The 17,904-nt window shown below is 47.2% G+C and overlaps 1 protein-coding gene across 11 annotated transcripts in view; it reads left to right on the plus strand.

Annotated features, from left to right (window-relative positions):
• The window catches only part of LOC132021748 (solute carrier family 23 member 2), a 131,451-nt gene that overhangs the window by 105,955 nt on the left and 7,592 nt on the right, over positions 1 to 17,904 (plus strand). For all 11 annotated transcript variants that reach the window (XM_059406578.1, XM_059406576.1, XM_059406580.1 and 8 more), the window contains 6 exons: positions 5,124 to 5,244; positions 5,741 to 5,897; positions 9,111 to 9,258; positions 10,622 to 10,727; positions 16,643 to 16,772; positions 17,417 to 17,554. In XM_059406578.1, the coding sequence (XP_059262561.1) occupies positions 5,124 to 5,244; positions 5,741 to 5,897; positions 9,111 to 9,258; positions 10,622 to 10,727; positions 16,643 to 16,772; positions 17,417 to 17,554 (800 nt within the window). The remainder of the gene's footprint in view (positions 1 to 5,123; positions 5,245 to 5,740; positions 5,898 to 9,110; positions 9,259 to 10,621; positions 10,728 to 16,642; positions 16,773 to 17,416; positions 17,555 to 17,904) is intronic.

A 17,904-nucleotide genomic window follows, 5' to 3' on the forward strand; every position in this document is an offset into this window, starting at 1 on the left:
AGGAAATGGTGACTTGCTCTTACAAGAATTAAAATACATTTCAGAACTTAATAACAATATTGTAGCCCTGGGAAGGATAGACATTGGTAGAGCAGAATAGGAGTGACCGAAACAGAACCAAGAAGAAATTAATATTTAGTGTAAGATGGTAATCATATCAGAAATCAGTGGGGAATAGAAGAATTACATGAGAAAAATTATTTAGAAAAAATTTAGATTCCTAGTTTATATTAAATTATATTTCGGTTGAATTAAAGACTTAAGTAGAGAAAGTAAAACAATAAATGTGCCAGAAGAAAATGTACATAAATATTTAATCATGGGCGGAGAAGATATGTTTTTTTAAAGATTATTTATTTTTGCAAGAGAGAGTGTGTGAGGTCAGAGGGAGAAGCAGACGCCCCACAGAACAGGGATCCTGATGTGGGACTCCATCTCGGGACCCTGGTGTCATAACATGAGCTAAAGGCAGACATTTAACCCATTGAGCCACCCAGCCGTCCAGAGGAAGATCCTTCTTAAAGCAGATAATGTAAAGGGAAAGACTGATTGATTTTACTACTGATGCATTTAAAACTCCCATCAAAACCCACTGAAATTAAGCCTCTGCCTTTGGCTCAGGTCATGATCCCAGGGTCCTGGGATCAAGCCCTAAATCGGGCTCTCTGCTTGGTGGGGAGCCTGCTTCCTCCTCTTTCTCTGCCTGCCTCTCTGCCTACTTGTGATCTCTGTGAAATAAATACATAAAATCTTAAAAAAAAATAAACCACAAACTAAACTATAAATGAATCTTGGATATATTTACAACAAATTCCATTAAAAAGGTTAAGGTCCTTAATTTATAGTTTCATTAAGGGAGAGTCCTGGTGGAATAATGGATGAAGGGTATCATATGAGCAGCCATTTAATCAAATAAAGGAAGTATAAATAGCTAACTAGTATGTAAAAAGGGTTAGCCTCCCCGGTTATCACAATGCTGCATATTCACAGGGATTTTTTTTTTAATTTATTTATTTTAGAGAGCTGGGGGAGGGACAAAGGGAGAGAGAGAGAATCACGAAGCAGACTCCCCGCTGAGCGTGGAGCCCAATGTGGGGCTCGATCCCAGGACCCAGAGATCATGACCTGAGCCAAAATCAAGAGTCAGCCGCTTAACTGCTGGAGCCACCTAGGTGCCCCTTCACAGGGATTTATATAGCAGTGGGGGCAGTGGTGGTAGGTCAGACTATACTGACACGGGTTCCTAAGTCAGCCAAGAGAGGCACAGTTAGAGGCAGGTTCTCAAGAGAGGATAAATGGGGTGACATTCCCAACTCTAAGCATTGGTTCTGGATGACAGCTGCTTTTCATGAGAAAACATTATTTTGATTACTTTCATACAGTTTTCAAACCTGTTCAAATACAGAATAGTGTAAGGAACCCCCATGTACCATCACCACATATATTAAATATATTAAAATTCTAGTCATTTGAAGTTTAACAGTAATTAGACAGGGAAATCTAAATTAAAATAATATTTCCTCCCACCCACTCCCTCACCTCAAAAATAAATAAATAAATAAATAAATAAATAAATAAATAAAGTCACAATTGATGAGTGAGAAGTTCGTATTTGCCCTGTATGCCTGAACACAAACATAGTGACAGATGCAGCTTTACCAGGATCGTCTGCTTTTCACCCTAACAGTTTTCTGGGCTCATCTCTCCAAGACTGTGTGTTTAGATCTGCTCCATTCTTTGTAAAATTGCACAATGCTGAATAGTATGGAATAGTGTAGAATTTATGAAACCATTCCCCCATTGATACTCATGCTTGTTGTTTAAAGTATTCGCTGTTGTGAACAATGCTGAGATACATACTCTTCAGTGTAAGGAATGAAAGTTAAACAACGATAATTTTTTAAATTGACGAAATTGGTAGGTATTTAAAAGTATAAGACTTTATGGGGCGCCAGCGTGGCTCAGTTGGTTAAGCCTCTGACTCTTGATTTCGGCTCAGGCCATGATCTCGGGGTCCTGGAATCAGGCCCTGGTGGGCTCCCAGCTCAGCAGGGACCCTGTCCCTCTGGCCCTCCTCACTTGCGCTGTCTCGATGTCTCTCTCTCTCAAATAAATCTTTAAAAAAAAAAAAAAAGTATAAGACCTGGTATTGCAGTGAGAAGCAAGTGGATGTCTTTGGTCTCTGGGTGGGATTTGTAAATTCTTTCAGCTTTTGTGTATTTGGCAGTTTGTATCAGAAGCTTTTTAATAAGGAAAAAAAGAGCTTTTTCATAAGGCATTTACTGTTTGACAGATCCATTCCAGTCCTAGGATCCTGCCCTAAGGAAATATGTAGATAGGTGCCAGGAGGGGTGATCTACCACAGTTGTTTATGCTCCTGGTGTCACACCATATGGAAATTGTGTAACAAGACGTGGTATGTGCATAAGGCAGAATGCTAAGTAGCCACTGAGGTGCAGTTGCTTATTTCCATCTGTTGAGGTGGCATTAATAGGGGCTACAGGCTAGTTAGGAAGCATGTTGTGAAGTGTGATTCCTTTTTGGGTCAGATGATGGACCTATTAGTGCTTCAAGGGCAAGGGTGACGTCAGTGGTCCCATGTCCCTCTCTAACCCTGGTGCCCCAGACCCAGTGATGCCCTGTAAATATCCAGGGAGTGGAAGCTGCTCAGAATCTATAGGCCGAATGTTACATTGTTGTTAAGCTGGGGTGATGAGTGGTCTTCAGGATTTTGTCTTTCTTTTTGCTTATTCACCTTTTATAATTTTCCTACATTGTAGTCTGCATTGCTTGCATAATATTTGTAAGGTAGAAAGTCAGCAAGCCTGTGGTTGGACAGAACCCTGGGCTGAGGACCTGTGGCTGGCTTATCCTTTCCCCTTCTCTGCTTGGCCAAGATGCATGGGCTCAGGCACACCCCTCACCTCTGAGCCTCTGCTGTGGCCTCTCTGTGATGGGACTGCCTGCTCCACCTGCTACACAGGCTGTTTGAGGACAAACAAATTAGAAGGGGGGGGATGGGTTTTAGAGTGGCAGGAAAATGAAGTGTTCATCTGCCTAGTCCACCCTAGTTCATTTGCACTGCCAGATTTGGCCTGAGATCTGGGTGTCCTTCCTGGAATTCTCTGTCCCCCCTCCCCTTGTAAACATGCTTTAAAACGTGAACACCATGGTGCAGGCAATGACAGGTGGCTGTTGCCTGAATAATAGACTTGGGGTCTTTTGGAATCTCAGAGTGTTCACTTTGAAATAAATCAGCATTTTTTTGGAACATGAAAACTTTATGTTAATCTAAATTTAAAGTAAACCAGTTTTAGCACCCATCATTACCATAACATTTTTTTAAAAGATTTTATTTGTCAGAGAGCATGAGAGAGCGAGCACAAGCAGGGGGAGCAGCAGACAGAGAGGGAGAAGCAGACTCACCACTGAGCAGGGAGCCCGATAATTGGACTTGATCCCAGGATCCTGGGATCATGACCTGAGCTGAAGGTAGACACTTAGCCAACTGAGCCACCCAAGTGTTCACCATAACCTTTTTTTTTTTAAGATACATATTTATTTATTTGACAGACAGAGATCTCAAATAGGTGGAGAGGCAGGCAGAGAGAGAGAGAGAGGAGGAAGCAGTCTCCCCACTTAGCAGAGAGCCCGATGCGGGGCTTGATCCCAGGACCTCGAGATCATCACCTGAGCTGAATGCAGAGGTTTAACCCACTGAGCCATCCAGGTGCCCCCACCATAACATTTTTAAGTTAAACTTTACCACCCTGTGGGGAATTAAAATAGCTTGGGCACATGTGTATTTCCAACTTCAAACTGGTACTGGCTCGATGACTTTGTATTTGGGCTGAGATCCCCATCGCCAGGTGGACAAAGAACTTGGGCAGGTGGGGAGAAGGGAGAAGATGGAGCAGCATGAGCCTGTTCTCCGGCTAGCTATAGACCACGTGCCTCGTTAGGAATGTGACAGTGAAGCTGCACTTGACCCACTGTCAGCGGAGCTGATAATTCCATCTCTGCAATTGGAGCTGTGCCCAGGAACAATTAAGCTGAACTTTGACTGGGAACCCACTTTTGTACCAACTCTCCCTCGGGTCGTAAGTGAGAGTGTATCCCTATGGGCGATGAAACACATCTTTGTAGACCTTCATTGTGTCAGCAATGGGAAGTCGTCCCACACCTGCTGTGCTTGGTAGCGGGCGTGCCGGGTCCTGCTGCAGAGCAGTCATCTGATGTTGCTGCCTCCTCTGATCCTCAGTGCAGCTGGGTCAGGGGTGGGGGGCTCGAGGTAGATGGCCTTCTGAGCCAGCCCTAGTATCCCTGCTCTTAGGATAGTGTGGCAAAGTAGTTCAGAGCCAGGCTGCAGAGCTAGACCCCTTGGCCCAACCCCCCTGCAAACTCATGCCTGCGTAATATTGGACCACTGGCTTTATCTGTCTGGGACGTGGATGGTCACAGAAGCCACCGCTGCAGAAGGCTGGGATGGTGGGCGGCATGACCCTCACATAATATCTGACGCACAAACCTCTCAGGAAAGTTATTAATACTGAATCCTGTATGTAGGCCTTAAATGTTGAAGCTTTTTGCTTTTTGAAGCTAACTTTATGTTCTTGATATAGATCAGAAAATACGGGAAAGTAGAAAAGTCTCAAAACATTGCTATTGGTAGTCAATCCCTGAGAGCATTTTGGACCCCCTTACCTGTTTGCACATGTGCGTGTGTGTTCATGCCCGTGTGGCAAGTGCGTGTCTTGTAGCTGATTCATAGTTGTGATTCTAGTGTGCATTGTCTTGTAGGTATCTTTTTCCCTTACGCAGTGTGAGCATCTTTCCTGAGTATGTGCATTCTTCAGGTTTTCTTGTCCTGTTCAGGAAAATTTAGCCAAAACATTTATATGGCAGTTTCCTTTAGCATCAAGATATGCTTAGAACTAGTATCTTTCCCAAAATGGCATTTCCAAAAAGATAAGATTTCCCAAATAACAGTTAAAAGGACTAGTAGCTCCTAGAGAAATGAGTTGAATAATATGGTCAGTTTTGCTGTTGAAGCTTTGAGTATTATTTTAAAACACAGATAGCCTTTAACATAGTTTATTTTCTCTCTTTCTCTCTCTCATCAGGACAATTTTCCTAGTATTATTGTTTTCGCAGTACGCCAGAAATGTTAAATTTCCTCTCCCAATTTACAAATCCAAGAAAGGATGGACTGCGTACAAGTTACAGCTTTTCAAAATGTTCCCTGTGAGTAGTCACTTTCATTTTTTGACAACATTGCTTTTGTTTGTGTGGAAGGAAGTTTTAAGCAGGTCTTCCTGGGGGAATTAAGTCAGGATGGTAACATCAGGGTACTGATGACCACAAAATTGTCATTGGCATAAAGTTTACCAGTGGCAGAAGGTTCTGATTCTAAAATCCTTCCAGCAGTGTAGGAGGACACAGTTTGAGATGGGGAGATCTGTATTCCCATGGCCTCTGCAAGCACATTGTCCATTATTCTTACTTTCTAGCCAGGCTGAGGGTTCCAGTAACTTTACCTGCATAAAACTTCTTTCTTGGAATGTGATTCCATCCAGGAATGGGCTCTCAGCAGATCTGTGGTGTGTTTTTTTCCTGCAAAGTGCCAACGATGGTGGAGGTTGTGGGGTGTGAGATGCAGCCCACAGGAGGAAGGTGTGTGTTTTGCCAGCCTCCACCACCTCAGTTGGCCTCATGGAGCTTTTCCCTTTGACCACTTTAGATCATCCTGGCCATCCTCGTGTCCTGGCTGCTGTGCTTCATCTTCACAGTGACCGACGTCTTCCCTCCCGACAGCACAAAATACGGCTTCTATGCTCGGACAGATGCCAGGCAGGGTGTGCTTCTGGTAGCCCCGTGGTTTAAGGTCCCATACCCATGTAAGTACTCTGGTGGCCAGAGGGAGAGGGGTTGGGAGCTCTGAGAGCCTCTTTTAGAGGAGCTGGAGGGTGGCAGAAGGCTCTGCAGCTTGAAAAGCCTTCTTTGGTCTAGAATGTCCCATGAAGGTCTTACAATTTGGAGGATTTGACAGCGGACAGGGGGAGGCCCTGTCCCCAGAAGGCTGGGACTAATGCTCGGAGACTCGTGCCAGCTCCCTTCCCAGATGAACTAATTCTTTTGGTTCCACTGGGATGAAATCCTGGACAAGGAATCCCTTGCCAGGGTTGAAGAAGGCAAAGAGAGAGCCACATGGTACCTGAGCTGCCCACACAGAGCAGGCTTAATTAGGAGAGGCCTGATGATCAGCAAGTCGACTGCTCAGCATGATGGGATTTGTGTCATCTCTTAATGGGGAGCTATACTCTGTTTTTTATTTGGTCACAGCTGTCAGAAGTGAACAGATACTCACTAATGGGTGGGAGATGGCTCTTGAGTTATAATTTAAGTGTTGGGTAACTCTTGGCAAGGTGTGGGGGGTAGGGGGTGTAGTCCTAAGCTGAGGTATCACTTGGATTCACACAGAGGACTTTGGGGCCAGCCCCAAAAGTGACTTGTATGAATCCAGCGGTTATTAATGCTTGGTTGTTCTGTTGTAAAGACCCTGTTCCCGGCACTTGGGCCTTTTAATTAGAACTGAAACCTGACCTTAGTCGGGTTCTGCTGATTTATTCCCCTGCTCAGCAGCCACATCCTCACATTTTATGATGATGAGAAAAAGTAGGAGAAGCTGAGAATAGCAAGGTTGGGTCAAAGAAAACTGTTCCAAGCATGTTAAATGACAGTGATATTGGCAATTGTTCCATCACTAACCTGTTCATACTTAACAAAAGTTTATTCTTTCTAAAATAACATTCTCATCAGATCATATGGTCTGTGTATTTATGTACATCTGTCCCTCCCCCCAAAAAAACAATAAATGCATGTTTTATAAACAGACACAGAATCTGATATAAAATGAGGTGAAACCGGTTGGCCAGGCAGTCAGGAGGAGGAGGTGTGGGAGGTAGGAGGAGCACTGCCAGGAGGTCTTCTCTGTGGCGCCGGCCAGTCCTAAGATGAGCACAAACGAGGAACACGGGGTGGGCTGTTCCGGAAGAGCAGCTGTGCATGTGCTGAGAAACCAGAGAGATGTCCCCAGGGTCCTCCCGGCCTGTGCATGGAGGGGTGTGGCCAAGTGGACTGGGCTTCTGGCCCCAGGATGGTGGCCCACGCTGTCGGGCTCCTCTTCACCACAGCCCTTTGCTGCCATGAGCTGCTCTGGGGCCACCAGTCATGGGGCAGAAGGGGACCCCCAGACAGCAAGAGAGTTCACCCCGACAGTTTGGCTTCATCTGGAGACAGGTTTTCAGATATCTACAACAGTGGTCCTTGGTCTTTAGCATGAGAAAAATGGTGAAAATACAGATGGGGGACCCAAAATGTCAGTAGTGCTGAGATTGAGAAACTGCTATGAAGTGACAACATAAATTAGGCATTCTAGTTATAAGGGGAGATGAAATAACAGTTCAGACAGAAGGCTGGAAGCCAACAAAGTTTATACACACACCTGTAGTTGACTCTTGAACGAGTGGGCAGTGGTGGGGAGATGCGCCTCACCCCCGCAGCTGAAAATCTGCATATAACCTTTCTCCCCAAAACTTAACTACTAACAGCCCTACTGTTGTCCGGAAGTCTTACTCACAACGTCAACAGTCAATTAACATGTTTTGTATGTTACATGTTTTATATATTGTACCCTTACAGAAAAATAAGAGAAAAGAAAATGTTATTAAGAAAATTACAAGGGAGAGAAAATACATTTTCACTACTGTACTGTATTTATTGGAAAAAACCTGCTAGTAAGTGGACCAGTGCAGTTCAAACCTATGTTGTTCAAGGGTATACTGTATATAGAAATGAGTGGAAGGAAGAGGGATCAAAAATTTAGATGAGTACAATTTAAAATGTTGGAGTACATGGAATAAAGATTTTGAAAATCACATTTAATTTAAGGCTGCAGGCAAAATGGGAAAAAAAAAAGAAAACAGAGTAAAGAGACTAAGAAATAAAAGGCAATAGAAACAATGGGAAAGTAAGTATCCCTCCCAAAAACAAGACACTAAAATGAAACTACAGTACTCTGTCAGTAACACAATAACTATGTTAAAGATTATTTAGATTAGAGATGATATGCAAAATGTTGCTGGATAAAGAAATTATCAGCATGAGAAAAATCTCCAAACCCACCCGGAAACGCCATGTTGACCAGGCACTCCCCTCTCTACTCCCAGACAGGAACAGTCCTGCCTTCATACACATCCCAGGCTTATCTGCACACTTTACTTCTTGTCCTCTTTCTCTTCCCAAACCCATTCTCCCTGTGTGGCTCGTGTGGCAATCCAGATATCCAACACAAAGTGTCCTGAGGTCTTTTCTTTGCTTTTCTAAAGGAAACTATTTTATTTAACATAACATGGTTTACTTTTAAGAAAAAAAAAAAAAAAGCACTGATCTTACATTAGGGGACTGTCTGTATCTGGTGCTATGCTTTACTGCTGAGATTTAAATTTAGCTAGTGACTTTTCGCCACTTTTTCATTTAATGCCACCCCCTGGGCAAGATCGCCACTGTTTTGTGCCGTGCCTTCACAGCAGGGTTAAAAATCTTCTTCAGGGCGCCTGGGTAGCTCAGTGGGTTAAGCCTCTGCCTTCAGCTCAGGTCATGATCTCAGGGTGCTGGGATCGAGCCCCGCATCAGGCTCTCTGCTCAGCGGGGAGCCTGCTTCCCTTCCTCTCTCTCTGCCTGCCTCTCTGCCTACTTGTGATCTCTGTCTGTCCAATAAATAAATAAAATCTTAAAAAAAAAAAAAAATCTTCTTCATACAAATATCCCATCCCAATAGGAATTTCCACCACAGCAGGCTGTGTTAAATTGTAATTTAGTAGACACCAAGCGTGGCTTGGAAGCAGCCTCTGCTTCTAATCACTTTATCTCTCCAGACCAATCCTGGTTGTGGCCACCTTCATCTGATTTAGAAACTGTCCCCAGGCATGTAGTATACTGAAGAGTGACATTTAAAAATCAACAAAGATTTTCCCCGAGGCTTGGAACCTGGGTGTGTGGTGTGGAGTCCTCTGCTGTCCTGCTTACTTTCTCCTGTTTGCCTTCCGTAGTTCAGTGGGGACTGCCCACCGTCTCTGCCGCTGGCGTCATCGGCATGCTCAGCGCGGTGGTCGCCAGTATTATTGAGTCCATTGGGGACTACTACGCCTGCGCAAGGCTCTCCTGTGCTCCGCCGCCTCCCATCCATGCAATAAACAGGTACGTTCCTCTGACCATGGAGCTCTTCCTTGGGCCCAGTGCCTCCTCACCTGGCTCTTTGGTTAATCTTGGAGAAGAGAGGGAGGTTCAGCATGGAAGTAGCCAGCCATCAGGGCTCCTTATTGGTTGTCTGCTTTGGACAAGTCACTGCCCCCATTTTGCTCTCATTTTCCTTATCTGGGACATGGAGGGCAGTTCCACCCTTCCTGCCGTGTTGACAGTCACAGAAGACACTGTCTTTGAGACCCTGCCAGACCTTAAACTCACCACAGCAGATGCGGGACGCTGCCCTTGTTCTTTGCTTGATTTGGGGTCATGGAAGGATGTTCCTTTTGATTTCTTTATTCTCTTACTGTTCTTAGGGCTAAAAGCTGTGTCATCTATTCACAGTTATAATCCCTGTATAGAGAGACGAGAAGAGCAGGCGTAGGTGCAGTCTGCAGAATTTGGAGACTTATGGGCTGTGGGGTTTATCTCCTCAGTACACCTGGTCTTCGTTTCTGGATGCTGAGAGCAAACTGGACCCTGCGGAGGCCTTAGAGAAAAGCACAGATTTGCCCCTTCCCCGCCTCGGCCAGCCAGCCGCTGCCCTTCCAGAGGGATAGAGGGTGATGAGATCCAGTGCGCTGCTGTCTGAGCATGTCTCGCTTCGGTTCTGTTCGTGTTCACACTCCTGGTTTTTACAGCTTCCTCTAAAGGATGCTGCACATGACGGAGCTACTTATATATTGATTCTTTAAAAAGTTGCAGTGTTGACAGAATTACGAAGCGTTTCCTTCCTGATGAAACTATTAATAGTAAAAGAATCAGATCAGCAGACAGCCTGTATTTGTCTTCGATCCCAACCAATGGCAAAAGCCTTTAATTTGGAATGTTTTTTTTTTTTTTTTTTTTTAAAGATTTGATTTATTTATTTGACAGAGCAAGATCACAAGTAGGCAGAGAGGCAGGCAGAGAGAGAGGAAGGGAAGCAGGCTCCCTGCTGAGCAGAGAGCCCGATGCGGGACTCGATCCCAGGACCCTGAGATCGTGACCTGAGCTGAAGGCAGCGGCTTAACCCACTGAGCCACCCAGGCGCCCTAATTTGGAATGTTTTTTAAACACCTGTGTCTAATGTGTGGTTCCCAGAAGTGCTTCTCACAGTTGGATGAGCATGGGGGATCCTGTTAAAATAGAATGCAGGCTCTGCTCCGGCAGGTCTGGGGGTGGGGGCCCGAGATTCTGCACTCGTGACCCTTCCCAGGAGTGTGGAGGCTCCCCGCCCGAGCACGCCACCTTTGGGGTGCAGCCACTTGGAGCATATTTCAGAGTGTTTCCCCCATTGAATGAATGCTTCTCTTTCCCCCATTCCTTTACATTTTAGGGGGATTTTCGTGGAGGGTCTCTCCTGTGTTCTCGATGGCATATTTGGTACTGGGAATGGCTCTACTTCATCCAGTCCCAACATTGGAGTTTTGGGAATTACTAAGGTAAGCTATTTTTCTAATTAAATGGTTGGGCCTCTAAGTGTTGATCCATTTCATCGATTGGTCTAACCACCATGAATCCCAAAAGGAAGGCTTCCAATTCCGAGATCATCTCCATCACCCACCCCGCCCTTTTCCTTTTTCTCATTGATGGGTTTCTGGAGTGCTGATGGAGGTCTCCCTTCCTTGGCTGCCTGGGTAGCCAGGCACTCAGAGCTGTCACTGCTTCATAGGCATTCTGCAAATACTAAGCACCAACCCATGCCAGGCTATGGGCACTTGGGATACAATAGCGAATAAAACAAAATTCCCGCTGTCAGTGTTTACATTCTAGACAGAGGTAGACAAACTGCAGACAGTACGCATAGTGTGAGAAATCACAGGGCAGGTGTGGGTATTGGGAGTGAGGGCTGGTAAGTGTGAAATAGGGTCAGGCTAAGCCTCACCAAGAAGATGACCTTGAGCAAGGACCTGAACAGGGGAGGTGGAGGGAGCCATGCAAGCCCTTGGGGAAGAGCATTCAGGCCAAGGACGTGGCCGGTGTGAAGCCCTGTCCTGAGAGCAGGTCCACATGCTGCCCTTCAGCAAGGAGGCCGGTGGGGCAAGAGCAGAGTATGGGGTGCGGGTGGTAATAGAAGGTAACATCTTCCAGGTAATGGAGGACCAGGTCACATAGGCCCCAGAAGCTGCCAGAGACAGGGAAAGGACATCCCCTGGACTGTGGCTCCATTAGGCTTTGGGTTTTTTTGTTTTTGTTTTTGATTTTGGTTTTTTTAGAGAGGAAGAGGGAGTGCATCCTTGTACACACACATGTGCAAGTTGGGCAGTGGTGCAGATGGAAACAGAGAATCTTAAGCAGGCTCCATGTCCAGCACGGAGCCCATCATGAGGCCTGATCCCCTGACCCTGAGATCATGACCGGAGCCAAAAATCAGGAGTCAGATATTTAGGGCGCCTGGGTGGCTCAGTGAGTTAAAGCCTCTGCCTTTGGCTCGGGTAGTGATCCTGGGGTCCTGGGATCGAGCCCTGCATTGGGCTATCTGATCAGCAGGGAGCCTGCTTCCCTTCCTCTCTCTTTCTCTGCCTCCCTTTCTGCCTACTTGTGATCTCTGCCTGTCAAATAAATAAATAAATAAATATTTACACCATCACCCCCCCAAAAAAGAGTCAGATACTTAACCAACTGAACTGACATCAGGATATTTTGTGAGTCTCACTTTGGCTGTTATGATGAGAGTGGACCTCAGGGTCAGGGGAGGAGGTAGAAACTGGAGCAGGAGACAGCACTAGTTCTAGATGTGAGATGGTCCCATTCCTTATAGGAAAACATCAATCTTACAGTAAAGAATTAATGTTTTCAAACCAAAGCCACAGGGACCCTCTCTTTCAGATGAAATCTGGCACAAAGTTAGTGGGCTTGCCAGGCCACAGGCCCCCAGGTTGAGCAAGGTCTGGGTCTGGAGTCCTCCCCGTGGGCCTCTTCTGCCCCTGTCCCCACACAGATCTTTGACCTGGGGCTGTCCCACGCTACAGTCCAGCTTCTGTGAAGAACCGCTCCTAGGCCTTTCTCACTTAGTACTGAACTCTAGAACCCAGTTGTCTTGCCAGAGCTCACTGTCTGCGGGGCTGGAACGTGCCTCTGCCCCAGCCACTGTACGCCGAGCAGCTGGACACCTGCTCACCATCTGGGATGGCTGTGTACACCATAGGTCTCCCTCACCCAAGCGCTGTGTCCTGAGAATCTGCAGCCAAGCTGTAGTCTTCTTAAGCTATCTGACCTCTGTACAGTTAGAAATACCGCCCCCCCTTCCCTGCTCTCTGCAAGATTGTATGACCAGACCCAAAGAAACCAGAGACTGCTTGGTTCATCCTGACTGTGAGTCCAGGTGAGAAGGGCGCATGGTTCTGACACTTTGATTTCCTTGGATGTCAGCAGGGCCTTTGCAGAGCCCAGTGTCCTGTGTGCACACAGCCCTGTCAGGTGCTCCTGGTTCTCAAATGCCCTATGTCCTCCAGCGCCATTTTGGGGTCCTGGCACTGTCCCTGGGGAGAAGCTGATGCCGAGCACACAGAGCTCAGGGCCATGCCTCTCTTTAACCAGTTTGCTGCCATGACCCTGTGATTCTGGGACAGACCTAGAATGAATCGGAAATACCATAGTAATGAAATTCTTATAGACAGAGGGACTTAGGGCAAAACAGTTTAACAAGCCAGCTCCCTTCTGCACCCCTTTAAAACTGATCCTCCCCTCACATAACGTAATCAGAGTCACTGTAGGGAGTAGGGGGTGTTGTTCATGGAGGTTCTTTTCTGAAATGTCACTGAAGTGGTTTGGGGAATAATTAATTACAATTTGAATGTTGCCAGCTTATTCTGAAAAGGCAACCTGCTAGCTCTCTTTAATGAGCTAATTGATCTTACCTCTGAACCCCTTTGGATTACTATCCCCAGGCAAAGGTGGCATGCATTCAGGGGCCTAGAGTTGATTTTCATTGCCCCGACTCACAGTGGGGATGATTGAGCTGTCCGTGTAGCTGCCTTGGGGTGGGAAGTGGGTCTCACAGTAGAAATTTCTCTTTGGCCCCAGCCATGCGACCATTGGAAGGACTCTGTCCAGGAGGAAGGAGGCACATGTTGGAGGCTATATTCTGCCCCTCATCTAGTGGAAGGACTTGGGACAAGTCACTTGTCTGAGCAGAACTCTCAGCTCTGAAATCTGACAATTCTAGTCCTGGATCTGTGCTGCCCAATTTGAGAGTAGCTGTATGTGGCTCTTTTTGTTAAAAAGGAAAATTAAGTTCCTTAGTCACACTAGCTACATTTCAAGGGCTCAGTAGTCACATGTGGCTAGTGGCTGTCGATGGGTAGTACAGATATAAGACATGTCCATTCTTGTAGAAAGTTCTGCAGACAGCACTGATCTGGGCCATTGTGTCCAGCTTCCAGGGCTGTGGAAAGAGGGTGATCTCTGGTTCTTCCCAGGGATCTGCCTCCATGTCCTGGCAGTTCGGGTTCTTGTTACCCCATATCCACTCCTGTCGTTCTCTGTACGTGGAGATCCTAAGCTGTTTGATCAGGAGCTGAGGCCACCAGCTTCCCTGTTGTGTGCTTGGAAGCCGTCAGGTGGGATTCCAGGAGTAGGTCTTCTCTTCTGAGTGTGCTCCGGTGTCTGTCCTGCAAAGGGGGGGTGGCTGTTTGGTATTGCAGCCCTGGTGCCATGACTTTGTCCCGGTGTGGCTGTGGGCAGATTACGTCACCTCCCTGTGTCTCCATGCTCTTGTCTATAAAGACGGCTGGCCAGCCATTAGAATTAATAAATTGGTATAATGCATGTAGCAGAGTTGGACGTGTAGGTACACAGTAAGCAGTAGGTAGTGTCCCTGCTTGATATTTAGCCCTAAGTTTATTTCTAGGGACGGAGTAAACCCCACCTCTCCTGCCAGCGCAGTCCCTTCAGAGGAAGGCCGTTTCTCCCCTGCCGTGTCCCACACTGTTGAAGACCTCAGAAATGAGGGTTCAGTGTTTTGATGGCCCTAGAGGCAAAGTCAGAGTTCAAGAAAGAGTTCAGAATGGAGGCAGGGAAGGGAGTCCAGAGAGTGGGCAGCAGGAGGGGTGAGGCCAAGGCTCTACATCAGCACTGAGGGGACAGGGATTAGGCCTGTGCTCCCCGCATCGCTCACAGAAGTGTGTAATAGGCACCTGGCACTTGGTTCAGTCATCAAGCTGAAGAATGGCTTAGTTGCTGCTTGTTTGTTTTGAGCCTTCAAGGCAGATCAGCTTCCCTGAAGGTTAGTCTTCATAAAGGTTTATTATTTCAAGGGTCCCTAGGGCCTCCTCCTGGCACCTCTGATCTGCTGGGAGGGTGGGCTTTGCACAGGCGGTTCCCCGTGTGCCTGGATGCTCTTCCTCCGGGAGCTCTTGCTCATCCCCTGAGACCGTCTCTGTGGAGCCCTCCGCAGCTCCTCCTTCCACCTGGCTTCCCACAGCCCCTAACAACTGTGGCAGTGCTGTGATGTGATGGTGAGTCTATGGCTTACTCCTCTCCATATTCCCCTCCCCCTCCAGTCTAACAAGTGCTGGTCACAGAGTAGGTTCCCAAAAACGTTTGCTGAGTAGCGGCAGGCTTCCTTACGATGTAACGCCACCCAGCAGAAGTCATTTTTGCTCGATTCTCCAGTTTGCATACCCTTTCTTGCTGCTTCCCTGCTCTCGAAGATTCAGTGGGAGAAGTGGGGAACCATAGATCATAACAGCCGAGCCTGGCCTCCAGGGTCAGCTGGGCGGAACAGCCATCCCTCTGTTGGCTCAGTAAGATTCTTCTCTGATTCTTAACCAACTGACGTTTGGGTCCTCTGAGATGCTGCTGGAAGCTCTAGATCAATGCGAGCCAGCGAAAGCATGGTGTGGTGGTGGGCACAGCGGACATTCACCTGCGCTGCTATTCTGTGCAGGGACCACCCAACATGTTCCTGATGGGCACTTGATATAGTGGCTGGTGCAGCTGAGGGACTAGAGCTGACATTTCATTTCATTTCATTTTAATTAAATTTAAGTAGCCATCTTCTCACTGTAAGTCATTCTTAAAGCCCTACAGACACTCCCCAGTCACTTCTGGAACCTCTTTTACTCAGTTTATGTGCTCAGGGTGTTTTCCTGGAAGAGACATCACACAGTAGGGGCCAACAGTACAGGACTCTTGAGCCTATTGTCCGCTCCACATCCCACTGCCTAGGGTACAGCAGGGTAGGTAGAAGTTTCCAGAAGGCAGAGAGCAGGTTGAGCAGATAAAGATGAGACCGTGTGGAAAATATAACGGTTCTGCAGAGGCCCAGTGTGGAAAGGCAGAGCCTTGGAATCAAGGAAGACTTTTTTTAAAGAGGAGGTAACATTTGGGCAGTCTTCTGAAGGACGTGTCTAGAACTAACCAGAAAGGGGGGGATGTGGGTGTGTTCTGGGTAGACAGGTCTAGGGATGTCTTGCGAAGGGATTTTATTTCATGAGCACCAGAGGATTTAAGGAGGGGGGCAGAGGAGCATTGACATCCCACATCGCTGTGTTTGAAAGGTCACTCTACCACAGTGGAGAGGACAGGGAGGCAAAGGAAAGGTCAGAGTCAGCAAACCTACCTGGGAAGCTGTCATGGCCTCATGCTTGCCAGGTGCTGTTCACACTGTTTTCCACCTTGTCTCATTTAACGCCTAAAGCCAGACCTTGTGGTTTATCATTATAAAAGTAAGGATCCCGCCACCCAGAGAGGCCAAGTGACTTGCCCTGGTCACATGGATAGAGCAGAGTGGGGTACACACCAGGCAGGGCGCACTGAGAATCCACACTCCTTTGCCTCTTGGCTGTGCCACCTCTCACAAGCAAAGCTCCTTGAGGAGAGGGGATTCCAGAATTATCCAGGGCTGTTGTCTGATTCGGGGTGTGGGGAAGATGGAGACGAAGGTGAATTGCTTTGGGGTGGTTAACTTGGTAATGGGTGATTCTAAGAGCCCAGAAGAGAAAAGCAGGATGAACCAGGGTTTTTGTGTTTGATGTTAGGTCATCCTAGCTGCTGACTATAAGGGCATTCGAAACCTGGGACCCAAGAGCTGGAGCACAGCCACGCCGAAATGACATTACCCAGAGTGCAGGGAAGCACAGGCCGAGCCCTGGTGCTGCCTTCCTCCTGGAGCGTGGACAGGATGAGCTAGAGGAGAGGAATCTCTTTATTTGGGGTGTCTGTGTAGCAGTGGTTCCCTGAGGTCAATCATCACTATCTGACGAGACCTGTCTTAACAATAAGTTTTCAGGATCTAGGGGATGTGTGGGGTTTTGTTACACTTGCTCCGGGACGGGGGTAGGGCGGGGGGCACTGGATGAGAATGGGCGCAGAACTGGCACTGAGTGCCATCTGCTTCTGGTGTGTCCCGCAGGTCGGCAGTCGCCGGGTGATCCAGTATGGCGCAGCCCTCATGCTGGCGCTGGGCATGATCGGCAAGTTCAGTGCCCTCTTCGCCTCCCTCCCCGATCCCGTGCTTGGTGCCCTCTTCTGTACTCTCTTCGGTGAGATCCCATTTCCTCGGTAGCCTGACCTCTCTCCTCCTCTGCACATTTGCTAACGAATCCCTTCCGTGAGATGGGAGGTAATAATATATTTCTGTTTAAAAATACAAAGGGGATACATCTTCAAAACATGAAAACCTTCAGCCATCTCTGAGTTGAATTTATGTTAAAGGTAGAACCAAATATAGAATACTTGTGCTAGGAAAAATAAGATGACCTTAATCTTTAATTGGTGTATCTAATTGATTTAACTTCTCCCCTGAATGGCCATTTAAAACTGACCATTTTTACCTTGGCTCTCGACATGATCTCTGTGCCATCCAGTTGTGAACAGGGCCCAGATCTTCGGGTGGGTTTCCCAGTTGAGTCAAGATGTTTGCATAGAGGTTTTCAGGGGTAACCGATGTCCTCAGTTTTCTGCTTGGTTTAAAGAAGGTGTCGTTTGATGTTTGTGTCCCTGTGTCAGCCGTGAGCCGTTTGGATCAGAGAGCCAGGTGGTCACTTTCTGACCGCATCCTGTCACTGTTCTGTGTCCCAGCTGGTTTCTGGTGGGACAGAGAAGGGACGATGTGGGGAGTCTGCAAGGCCCGTCACCCGTCTGTAGGTGAGCTCCGTGCAACTTGCCATCTGCTGTTTCTTTCCAGGAATGATCACAGCTGTTGGGCTCTCCAACCTGCAGTTCATCGACTTAAATTCTTCCCGGAACCTCTTTGTGCTTGGATTTTCAATATTCTTCGGGCTCGTCCTTCCAAGTTACCTCAGACAGAACCCTCTCGTCACAGGTAAGGAAAACTGGCCTTGAGTCTTGGGAGTAGTTGGAATCCCAGCTGTCGGTTCACAGACACCCCACGCCTGTCACAGAGGGCATTAGAACCTCAGGAGTTGTCTCCTCTGACATGTGTTTGATTCAAGCCTCACTCTGCCACCGCCGATCTGGAAGCCCCTTGCACATCCAGCATGAGCTGGCGGGTGCACGTGACTCATGTGTATGTTAAGGTCTCTTTATTGACTGGGACCCTGTCTTTTGGGACAGTGCCTGTGTGTAAAACCTTTTGATTTCTCAGATTAATGCTTTATGAAAATGTATAATTCCTAAAAACTCAGCTTCATAGACTTTCAAATACATGTCTTT

The sequence above is a fragment of the Mustela nigripes genome, chromosome 7 (assembly GCF_022355385.1).
Source record: "Mustela nigripes isolate SB6536 chromosome 7, MUSNIG.SB6536, whole genome shotgun sequence".
Classification (NCBI taxonomy): domain Eukaryota; kingdom Metazoa; phylum Chordata; class Mammalia; order Carnivora; family Mustelidae; genus Mustela; species Mustela nigripes.